At 56.0% G+C, this 11,747-nt stretch overlaps 1 protein-coding gene across 2 annotated transcripts in view; it reads right to left on the bottom strand.

The window, feature by feature from the left end:
- Positions 1 to 11,747, bottom strand: part of ZNF385C (zinc finger protein 385C) — a 68,674-nt gene that overhangs the window by 3,124 nt on the left and 53,803 nt on the right. Inside the window, exons 3-8 of one of the 2 annotated variants that reach the window (XM_030966174.1) lie at positions 10,389 to 10,531; positions 4,606 to 4,716; positions 2,560 to 2,731; positions 1,863 to 2,192; positions 356 to 543; positions 114 to 212 (exon numbers count right to left, since the gene is read on the bottom strand). In XM_030966174.1, coding sequence (XP_030822034.1) covers positions 114 to 212; positions 356 to 543; positions 1,863 to 2,192; positions 2,560 to 2,731; positions 4,606 to 4,716; positions 10,389 to 10,531 — 1,043 coding nt within the window. Of the gene's footprint in view, positions 1 to 98; positions 213 to 355; positions 544 to 1,862; positions 2,193 to 2,559; positions 2,732 to 4,605; positions 4,717 to 10,388; positions 10,532 to 11,747 lie in introns of both variants that reach the window. The other variant, XM_030966176.1, reaches the window with a different exon arrangement.

Below are 11,747 nucleotides of genomic sequence, written 5' to 3'. Positions count from 1 at the left end.
AGGTTTAAGAGAAGCAGCTCCTATAACTCACTGAAAGGATGGCTGATGGTGAGAGAGGCTCTGTGAGCAAACCAAGTGCTGTGCAGGGAGACAGGTACCTTGAGAATACTCACTGCGAGGGCAGCATTCTTCTGCAGCTTGTTGTAGGGGCTGTACTTGGGCTTGGGTGGCTTCCCTGCCAGCCTGTCTTTGTGCCTCCGGCTGCTCATGTGCTGGGGAGGAAAACAGCAGGATCACTGGGAGCCAGGACAGCCAGGGCACTGTGTGGCTCAGGTCTGTGGGGACACCAGGTACCCACACCCCGAGTCCCTCCACACCCACACCCGGTGCCCAGGCACTCCCAGGGCATCGTCACCTGCTTGAGCTGGGTCTCGGAGTTGACGTAGATCTCGCACACTTGGCAGTGAAAGGCCTTGTTCTGGATGTTGATGCTGCCCTTGTTCCCGATGCGCTTGGACTTGTGCCCTGCCCGGGAGAGCAGCTTGCCCCGGCCTCGCCGCAGCTGGGTGCCGTGACCTTCCAGCATTGACTTGTGCTTGGCGCCTGGCAGGAGGGGACACTCAGCAACCCCAGCCCCGTGCCAGTGCCACAGCAGCAGGAACACGGAATATCCAGCAGCAGGTGCCCTCCAAACAGCACCAACCCGTGCCCAGCAGCACTTGCAGGCAGAGGGCACAGGGAGCCCGAACGTTCCCCATTGCTGCACAACCCACTCCCAAACCCTGCCAAAGTGCACGTCTCAGGCACAGCAGAGATGCTCATGTTCCCAGAGACCCCCCCTGCACGAGGCAGCTTTGGAAAAGCTGCTATTTCCAGCGTGTGCTGGAGCCTGTCGCCTGTCCCCGGGCGTTAGCACAGTCTGCAGCATCTGAGCCGTGCCCAAGGTCACAGCAGAGCCAGGAATAGCTCAGCAGGGTCACAGCAGGTGGGCAAGGAGGAACCTAAGATCCCTGCACACCTGGGGACAGGGTGCTCCGTCCTGTCCCTGACGAGGCTGCACAGGGAGCAAGTAATTTAAGCCCCTGCTAATTAATTCTATATTTTAAGGAGCTGTGTGACAGCCACAGAGCAGTGCCAGCCTGCAAACGTTTGTTTGTTTGTTTGTTCTTTTTCCCCCAAATCAGCTCCTGAATTTGTAACTGGAGCTGACAAAAGCAAAAGGACACGTCTGCAGCTAAGCCACAGCAGTGTCCTGAGCCAACCCTACCCACGGCAGCTGCTGCTGCCCCAGCAGGCAGTGGGGTGGCAGGAATTGCTTCCTGGTATTTGAAAGGGCCTTCCATTTAAATTTGGGGTGCCCAGCTTAAGCATCCTCTAGAGAATGGGGTGAGCCAGGAGCTGGAACTGCAGGGCCCACAGACCCCACTGGGGACTCTCAGCAGCTCCCACTGCTGCCCACCCCAAAGGGGCTGCCCCACACAGCCCAGGAGTCATTTCTGGGCTATGGGTTCCACAGCTCATTGCATTCCCAGGGGTCTTCTCCACAGGGCCACAAGCCCAAACCACCAGGCTTGGGAAGTATTATTCCGGCTTTGGAAGAAGCCCTGGCTATCAGCTTCAAGCTAAATGGAAAATAAAGTAGCCTCAATCACTTGATTAAATGTCCTTAATTGAGCCATGATCAATAAGAGTGTTTGACCTGGTGAAAATTCACCCTAGAAGCTGCAGCCCAGGTAAAGCCCCATGACTTATCTGTGCAGGTCATTTTAATGAATGGTTTTTAATTACAGCAACACTCATTAATGCTCACTACTTCATTGCAAGGCTGCTTGGTTATGGGGCATGGCTGGGCTTTGCTCAGAGCCCTGATGAAGTGGCAGGGGCCCATCCCCTGTCCCCCTGTCCCCCCAAAATGCCCTTACCAGTGTTGTGAGCCTCCAGCTGGGACAGGGAGTTGACGGTCACTTTGCAGGTGGGACAATACAGGTGCTGTTTGCTCTTTTTCCCCTCTTTCTCGCTCTCAGGGGCCGAGCTGACGCTGCTGCCTGACTCAGCTGCCTGTGCCTCAGCTGCCTGGGCTGATGAGGAGGCCACGCTGGTGGCATCTGAGGTGCCCTCTGACAGCTCGGAGGCTGGTGGGGAGCCCAGAGGGGCAACACTGCCTGGCAGCTCCACTGGGGATTCCTCAGTGCTGGGCACCAGCCCCAGGCTGCTGCCCTCACCCTCTGACTCCTGTGGGCTACTGGCATCAGCTAGTGGGACGAAAAGGAAAGGGGGAAAGAGGAAAAGAAATAGGCAGAAAGAGAAAGTTCTCGTGCTTGAACAGGTTTTCTGGATTTCAGGGAGCACCCCATCTTCCCCAGACCATCCCAGAGGTCTGCATGCGTCCCCAGGTCCCTCCTGTTACAGCTGTTATCTCCAGTGCACGCAAGCTGGGCTCAGCACCAAACCCTGCTGCTGCCACAGCTCCCACCAGCCCATCCCTGCATGTGGCAGAGCCCTGGGGGTGTGAGGGACAGGGCTCACTCCCAGAGACACCAAACCACAGGGAAAACACCCCCTGTCCCCCTGCAGGAGCTCAGGGGACACCAACCCCAGCCTCCTCAGCCCCTCCTGTACCTGTGCTGCCCAGCTCCCCGCTGCCCACGGGGCTGGGGGCCAGCTCAGCTGTGCTGTCCTGGCCAAGGGTCCCTGCTGCAGCCCCCACCACCTTCTGCTTGTTCTTCATGGCCTCGATGGCCTTCAGCCTCCGAGCGTGCTTGTGGCCCTTGTAGTGGGCTTCAGCCTGGTTCTGGGGGCAGAGAGGGATGTCTGTGACAGACAGACAGACACACGGACATGGGCAGGGCAGGGGGCCTCAGAGCCAGGAGTGGCCACTCAGGCAGGTTTTAGTGCAGCCACCTCACCTGGTGGCAGCCACCCCTAGGGTAGGACAACTGCAAAGCAGGGTTGGCACTGGGGTGTAGCACAGAGGGGGTGTTGGGAGTGAGGTGTAGCACAAAGGGGGGATTTTGGTACTGGGGTGTAGAACTGAGGGGTTTTGGCACTGAGGTGTAGCACAGAGGGGTTTTGGCACTGGGGTGTAGCACAGAGAAGTTTTGGGCACTGGGCTGTAGCACAGAGTCCTTTCCCTCCTCTCCCCAGCCTCCTCTGACACCAAGATATTGAGGCCAAGGTATCACTCTCTGAGACATCAGCACATTGCTTGCTTGGTGAGATAAGGACCCTGCTCTGATTAAATGCATCGAGTCACTCCTAAAAGCAGCTTTCAGGCAAAATGTACGACTCCAGAAACCATACAATGAATTGTTGCTGTAAAAATGAAATAAAGAGGTTTTTTGGTGGGGAGGACACATCACCCAGTGTATCCTAAGGGGTGTCCAACACATGGTTCATGTCCCCAGCTCCTCTCTCTCAGTGAGCACTGGATAATGAAGCGTGACTCTGATGGATTCGTGTCTGCACCAAACTGATAGAAATGGCCACAAAAATAATTCCCCTGAACACTGATGTCCTCCCGACAGGGACAATGCTGCATTGTCCCCCAAAACAACCCCGTTTTGGCAATTTATGGAGTGGAACCCCAGTCTGAATTAGACACAGTACCCCTGAGTAGGACAGATTAATTTGCACAGCATTCCTGGGGGCCAGCTGAGGATTCCTGGGCTCAGCAGGGGGAAGCATCCTATCCCATCCCTCCCCTTCCCTCCCCCCGTGGCTTCCCAAGGGCTGGGAACAGAGGCTGGGGCTGGGGCTGGTACGTGGGAAAGCAAAGGGCGAGTCCAAGCGTGGTGCCTCATTAGCAGAGACAATAAACTGCCCCTGGAAAACAGGGCTGGGTGCAGCCAAAGTAGGTCACAGCCTCCATGCTGGAACACTGTGAGGGCTGTGAGGGGCTGGGCCAGCCAGGGGGACCTGGAGGGACACGGGCAGAGCAGGATTGGGGGCATGGGGTGCTCATGGGGAGCACATTGTGGGACTGACCCTCCTGGCACAGCACCCCTAGCTGGGAAGCAGCCTGAAACAGGGAAGCAATGAGCAATGAAGGAAATAATGCTTTTCCTGAGCTGCTTGGCCATGGAGTGAAATCATGAAGCCCAGAACCAGGGATTTTTGTTGTCAGAGCAGCAGCAGCAGCCCCAGGCACCGCAGATCCAGCATGGCCAGGCTCAGGTGGCTCCTCTGCAGGCAGGAGCAGCTCCAGCAGCCCAGAGCCTCTGTGCTGCTGGACACCAAGCACTGCAGATCCAGTGGATGGGGGACCCAGGGGATGGGTGAGATTGGCATTGGGGACAGATGGGACTGACCCAGGGACAGATGAGACTGACCCAGGGATGGATGGGACTGACCCAGGGATGGATGGGACTGACCCAGGGATAGATGGGACTGACCCAGGGATGGGTGAGACTGACCCAGGGATGGGTGAGAGGAGTGACCCAGGGATGGATGACAGTGACCCAGGGATGGGTGAGATTGGCATTGGGGACAGATGAGACTGACCCAGGGGATGGATGGGACTGACCCAGGGATGGATGGGACTGACCCAGGGATAGATGGGACTGACCCAGGGCATGGATGGGACTGACCCATTTTTGGGGACACCCTTGGCAGGGGACTGGCCCCGTGTCCCTCCTCACTCCCAGCCCCGTGTGTGGCCCCACTCACAGCAGAGTTGAAGCGCAGGTGGCAGATGTTGCAGGAGATGAATTGCTTCTTCTTGAGTGGGGCAGGCACGCCGAAGGTGTGGCTGATCACTGCCTTCTGCACCGGGTCCATCTGCAAGGGGAGGGAGGGAGGGAGGGCTGCTGTGTCCTCCTTGGAACCCAGGACATCCCTCTGGCTGCCCTGGAGGACTCGAGACCCTGCCCAGGGGGCTCAGAGACCTTGGCACAGAGCCCAAGACCCCTGTGACTTTGATTGAGCCCTTGGAAAAAATTACCAACCATTATATGAAGAATTACAAGTCAAAAGAGTTTAAGTAGAATGATGGTGAATTTATCATGGGGTGAAAAATAGATTTTTGGGGTTTTTAGAATGGGGGTTCAGGAGGCGAGATGGAGGAATCTGGGTCTGTCCAGTCTTTCTCTTCTTCTTCTTGGCCTCCATCTTCTGCTGTGGTGTTGGCACTTTTGGATTGGTTTAGAGTAGAAGCTCACTGTCTAACATAGGTCATAGGTATTGGGAAGTTATGGTAAATAATGTGCACTTAGTTTTTAGTATAAAAAGGTAACACCAGTGTGCCTCAACCCAACCTGCCAGACAGATCTCGGTGGGTTGGAGAATTTTATAGGTAAGAAACAATAAACAACCTTGAGAACAAGAATAGAAGAGTTCTGACTCCTTCTTCAACTGCCAGGCTGGGAAAAGAGACTTCCTAACACATCTGGGGGTCACTGTGAGCAGCAGAAATCCTGAGGTGTCCTGACAGCTGCCCCAGCGTGGCACCATGATCTGGTGACCCCCAGGCCTGTCACACTCCCGAGGAGCCACTGCCAAGGCCACAGAGCTCACAGGGAGTGGCTGCGAGGAGCAGGGGCTGCACCTGCTGAGGAGATGCAGCCATGGAGGCTCCCCTGCACAGGGCAAGGTGCTGTGTCAACACTGGCTTCTGTCCTGCTCAAACCAGGCCTGAATCCCTCCAATCCACCAGGTCTGAATGTTGCCTGGGGTCTGGCAGAAGGGATGAGACCCCATCTGCACCAGGGTGTGCCCAAGTCCCCTCTCCCCCCACACAGACGTTTGTGCCACAGATGACAAACCACCAGTTTTTATTTGAACCTCACTGGCTCCCCTTGACCTCAACAGGAGCAGAAACCACCAAAGTGAGGGACAGAGTGGCCAAAGCAAGCATCTGGCCCTTCATTCTCCATGTGCTCCTCACCAGAGAGTTGGGATGTCCCTGTGCAGTGCCAGAGACACGAGCAGGGCCGTGTGTGCCAGCCCACAGGGCACTGACAGCCCACAGGGGTGCCAGGGCAGGAGGGACACCCAAGATACAGAGCCCACAGAAGCCCCTCTGGGCTGCCCCACTGCTGCCCAGATGTGCTTTCCACCTTCTCAAACCCAACAATGATAACTCAGTCACCAGGCTGGGCACACACAGAGCCCCTCAGTGCCCTGCCAGGAGTCTGTCTGTCCTCCAGTCTGTCCAGGGCTGTGGTGGGGCCAAGCCTGCGGCCAGTGCCAGCCCCCAGCCCGTCTGTGTCACCCCAGGGCTCGGCCTCATTCCACAGCCCAAGCACCAAAGTGCTTCCAAAAGCCATAATTGTTTTGAACAAAATGCATTTATTAAGGAAGAAAACATAAGAATAACCTCTTTGTCTGAGCGTGGCTCCAATCTATAATGCAAGTATTGTTCCCTAGCCTGTGGCACAGGGAGATTATCTTATCTGAGTCCTGCTGTCAGGAGAGCCAGGGGTTTTCAGTGATCATATTTCTCTGCAAAGCTATTTCACTGCCCAGACAGGTGCATCAGTCTTCGAGGCACATGCCTGGACAACAGCACCATTATCAAGACCCCAAATTCCTTTCCAGGAGTGAGCAGAATGGTAAAAGCAGGTGATTAATGAAGTGCCTGTTTGCTATGAGATTTTACTCACTTATCTGGCATATAAATGAAGAGGCATTTGGGGTTCAGCAGAGACCTGGGGGAAGCTACAGATGGCCAAGATGCTGCTCCATGCCTGACAACAAACATTGCAACGTGCTGCTGGCAGCACCCCCCTGCTGCTGGGATGCTGGGCCAGGACTTGTTTTCCAGAGAAACACCCACCTTTCCATTCAGAAAAGAAAAATGGCTCCAACCTTCCCAGCAGTTCCAGCTGGTTGTACCCACCAAGCCCTGGCAGCCCCCATGGGCTCATCCACACCCTGGGCAGTGTGGGCATCAGAGGAGGATGCAGAGGAAAGGGAGATGCTGGCACAAGGACACAAATGAGGCCAGGAATCGTCTTGGTCTCACCCCAAACCTGCCAGTGAAGCCAGTGGGACACATCTGAGCCTCACCTACACGGTGGTGGTGCTGAACAGCCCCAGCACAGGGATGCCTCATCCTCCTGGGGTTATGCCAGAGTGATGGCACCAACCTGGATCTCTCCACCCCCTGTGCTTGTGCCAAGTCCACCCTGCCCCACCCCATGGCACAGCAAGGAGCTGGGTCCCCCAGAGCACCTGCAGCTGCTCTGGGCAGGCACAGACACACACCCAGGGCTGGGCTGGCCAGCACACTCAGAGCTGGCTCCTCACCCAGCCCCAGGGCATTGCTGGTGGCCACTGCTGCTCCAGCTGTCCCAAATTGAACACAAGCACTGCCTCAAGCTGCCCACCCCACGGGAGCACACATGGCCCCAGGGGCTTTGCCAGAAGCCCAGCCCAGCTCCAGCCCACACCAAGCACATCTGAGAGCCCTTGGGCCTCTCCCCAAACCCAAACACAAACATCCCTCTGTCCCTCCCTGCCACAGCTCTCTCAGACATGGAAAAGCCCCCCCAGCTTCTGTGGGGGGCACCTACCAGTGCCTGCAGCCAGGGATTGAGGCTCTTCCTGGCAGTTCCCAAAAGAATGGAGCCAGCAGCAGAGGTGGCTTTGGGCACCGCAGTCTTGGGGAATAAAGATCCCAGCTTTAGAGTCAATTCCTATTGACTCACATTACTTTATTTATCCCTGGATGTTCCTGCTGATATAAATAGCCATCCCTGTGCTGTGGCCACTGAGGTCAGGGCAGGAATTCACAGGGATGCAGCATCCCCTCAGATCCTGTCTGCTGACCGAGTTTGACCAGGCGCTGCTGGGTCCTGGGGATTTGCAACATCCCAAGCTGAGGGACAGGCTTTTGGAGCAGGGAATGTGCTGTTCGGGGTTTTTTCCCCCGTGGTTGTTGCTCTAAGTGACAGGAGGCAGCTTGGAAGGGTTTTGCTGGCTCTGGAGTAAAACATCTGCTGGGTTCATGGGAGCCCTGTGACCTGCTCAGAGTGTTCTGCTGGGCAGTGCAAACAGCTCCTGCTCTGCAGGGCATCACTGAGCCCCCACAGCACCACCAGCCACGCAGGGCATGAAAAGAGAACCCCCAGATCCTTGCTGCAATGTGGCAGCAACCTCAGCAAGGGGCACACCCCGACTGCTCCATCCCTGTCCCCACACTGAGGCTGAGGAGCCTACAGCCTGGCTCAAGCGCAGGTGTCCCAGCCCTTCATCGAGGGAGCCTGGCTCAGCAGCAGGCTGCAGGGATGTCCCAGCCCTTCATCCTGAGGGAGGAAAACTCTGCCCTGGCTCCTCCAGAGCAGCTCAGGCTGCAGGGATGTCCCAGCCCTTCATCCTGAGGGAAGAAAACTCTGCCCTGGCTCCTCCAGAGCAGCTCAGGCTGCAGGGATGCTCCAGCCCCACATCCTGAGGGAGGGAAGCTCTGCTCTGGCTCTTCCAGAGCAGCTCAGGCTGCAGGGATGTCCCAGCCCCTCATCCTGAGGGATAGAAGCTCTGCTCTGGCTCTTCCACAGCAGCTCAGGCTGCAGGGATGTCCCAGCCCCTTCATCCTGAGAGATGGAAGCTCTGCTCTGGCTCCTCCAGAGCTTGGAGAGCAGCTCAGGCTGCAGCGATGCTCCAGCCCCACATGCTGAGGGATGGAAACTCTGCCCTGGCCCCTCCAGAGCCACACCCTGGCACACCCTGCACCTCACCCAGCCTCCTTTGGCCACATCTCCAGCACAGACACCCCCCAAAGGGCAGCTCCTGGCCCTGGCCCATCAGCCAGCAGCACACACCGGGCTCAGCTCTGAGCTCAGAGTGGCTCCAGGTCCCCACACGGCTGGGACAGCCTCCCCTGGCATCTCTGTCTGTGTGTGACCCATCCTCTGAGGCAGGAGCCCACGTGGAGCACAGCAGCCATCAGCAAGCTCCAGATTCATTTTCCAAATTAGTGATTTTTTTTAAAGCAACAGCCGTGGGTGAGGCAGCAGCAGGTGGGAGCCACGAGGGGAGGACAGCAGGCGTTGGGTCAAGTTCACTCCTGACTCCAGGGACTAAAAAAAGAGTCCAGACAAAACGCAGGAACTATAATGGCATCAAAACCCCTCCTGTCCTGTGTTGCAGCTCATTAGCCCGGGGAGAGGCTGGGCTGGGGTTTCAAAAGAGCTTAAAGGACTCAGAGCCTGAACCCCATTCAACAGCAACAGGAATCCTGGGCCTGATTTCTGACTGTCTTTGAGGATCTCAGTGATAATTTGCACCTTCTGAGCACGTTTAAGCTCAAAGCCACTCACAAAAGGCCAGCGAGCAGGGAGGGGGCTCAGGCAAATCCCATTTCCAGGCTCATGAGAGGAAACAATGGGCACTGACTGAACCCCAAAACACCAGCATGCAGTGCCTCGGGGGCAGAGATGGGGAACAGCCCCCAAGTTCTGCTTTACCTAGAGCAGAACTGCTCCACAAGGATTCTGGCAGCACCCAGGGGTGACAGAGACCCCCACGGGGCTGGGACCAGCCTGGGGGAGAGGTGCAGCGCGGAGAGAAAACCATTCCACACCCGATTCTGGTGTGTCTTTGGTCACATCCATGGCAGTTTAACTGTCTAATGGAACATCTCTAAAGACATTGTCATTGCCCACTCCAGAATCCTGGGTTGGTGGTCCAAGATCAGGACTTGGAGCCCAGCTGGGGGTGGGAGCAGCCCCCCAGCACTCTGCTGCTCCAACATCCACCAGCCACATTCCTCATCTCTGTAGTACATTCTCTTTCTTTTCTTTTCCTTATTTAATTTTCAATTAATGAGCTGCTCTCCAGAGCTACTTTATTACTATTGATTCCAGGGGCAAAATCCAATTGATCTTGGTTAAAATGAACCATGTTTTTAATTCTGGTACTGACAGGCGCTGGCTGGGCAGGAACCTCTCTGAGCTAAGGGCAAAGTGGGCATGTTGAACTGGTGTCCAGCAGCCAAAGACCCCAGGAATTAAACCAGAAAATACCTGGTAGGGTTCAAGGAGTGGTGCCGTGCACAGAAGGGACTGCTCTAGGGGAGGAAGGATCCAGCAGCCAATGCCCATCCTCCCTGGGTGTCACAGACACATTTTATGAAAAATCCTTTCGTTAGGATCTTTTCTCCTGAGAAGCTGAGAGGCCTCAGGAACAAAATGTAAACAACGGTTATCTGCTGCTGTGGAATGCAACAGGTGCATCTGTGATTGGTCCATGTTGGTTGTTTCTAATTAATGGCCAATCACAGTCAGCTGGCTCGGACTCTCTGAGAGTCACGAGCTTTTGTTATCATTCCACTTCTTTCCTTGCTAGCCTTCTGATGAAATCCTTTCTTCTATTCTTTTAGTATGGTTTTAATATAATATATATATATATATATCATAAAATAATAAATCAAGCCTTCTGAAACATGGAGTCAGATTCTCATCTCTTCCCTCATCCTGGGACCCCTGTGAACACCACCACACCTGGGGACTCACCGTGTTGAAGTTGGGGAAGAGGTTGAGAGGTGATGTCCCGTTGAGCCTGAAGGTCAGGAAGTGCTTGATGTCCAAGGGAGGATGAAGAGGCCGGCCAGGGATGGGCAGTGATGCTAAGAGGGGGCTGCTGTGTCCGGAGGGACCTGGGCAGGCAGAGGGAGAGAGCAGCGTTAGCCCCGGTGATCCCTGCTGGCAGCAGGAGGACAGAGCACACCAGACATGGCACATGGGGACATCTGCCATGGACCACAGAACTCCCCCAAGGAGAGACCCCAGCCCAGGGTGGCCCTGGGCATCCCTTTGCCTTCCAAACTCCAAACTTCCAAACCTTCCAGGCTCCAAACCAGCACCCCAGTTCCAAGCTGGATGCTGCTGCCTCCGCATCCCAGCGAGGACACGCGCAGGAGTCCGAAGCCTCAAAAAGTGTCCAAACCTCCCCCAGGGAAGCAGCTCCTCCCCTGGGCTCCCCCAAACCAGCACCGACCAGGGCTCCTCACCACGGCTGGTGAGGATTTGGCTGCCAGCAGCAGCCACAGGGCTCGGGGCAGAGGCAGAGCTGCCCCCACTCCTGCGGCACAGCCGCCGCTCCCCGTCCCCCACAAACGAACCACACGCTCCAGTGTGGGATTTAAAAATAGCCCAGAGTTATTAATAATGTTCTGTTTCAACAGAAAACACCCGTGGGACTGAGGGAAGGAGGGAAGGGAGGCCAAGCAGAGGTTTGTCTCCAGCCTGCTCCCCATCCCAACATCACAGATGATGAGCACAGGGAAGCATCCTCCAAGTGGCAGAGGGAGTCCCTGCCCAGCTCTGGGAGGAAGGAGGGGGGAAAGATAAAATAAAATAAATTAACTAATCAAACACAATAAATAAGAAATGGTTTCAGAGTGCTGTGAGCCAGAAGAGCCCATTCACATCCCACATGGTTTCACAGCCCCTCCAACACACCCACAGCCCCGTCCCTTTTCCTGCAGCAAGGACAAGGTCAACGCTCCTCATTCCTTTGGATTTTTTTGAGGTTTGGGTTCTTTTCCATCTGAAAGACATCACGACACAGCACAACCCCATCTCACCACCCTCCTGGACCTGAGAATACCCTTGTGGGAGGCTGGCTGGCCAGCACCCACTCCCAGAGCAGAAACTCTCCACCAGCAGCGAGCCTGAGCCCCCCTCCAGCCCCCACACCCCAATTCCCACCATGCAGAACAAGGCTGCTGCTGCTCCTCACTCTGCTCCGCACCCTCCCCACGCCAATCCCGGCTGGTGCGGGGTCTGAGACACATCAGAAATTCAAAGTTCGAGAGGTTCCCTGGATTTGAGCAGCCAGTGCTCGTCGCCAGCCCCACGGGCACCAACGAC

The sequence above is a fragment of the Camarhynchus parvulus genome, chromosome 27 (genome assembly GCF_901933205.1).
Source record: "Camarhynchus parvulus chromosome 27, STF_HiC, whole genome shotgun sequence".
Taxonomy (NCBI): Eukaryota; Metazoa; Chordata; class Aves; order Passeriformes; family Thraupidae; genus Camarhynchus; species Camarhynchus parvulus.
This window is presented reverse-complemented; position numbering and strand designations above follow the sequence as displayed.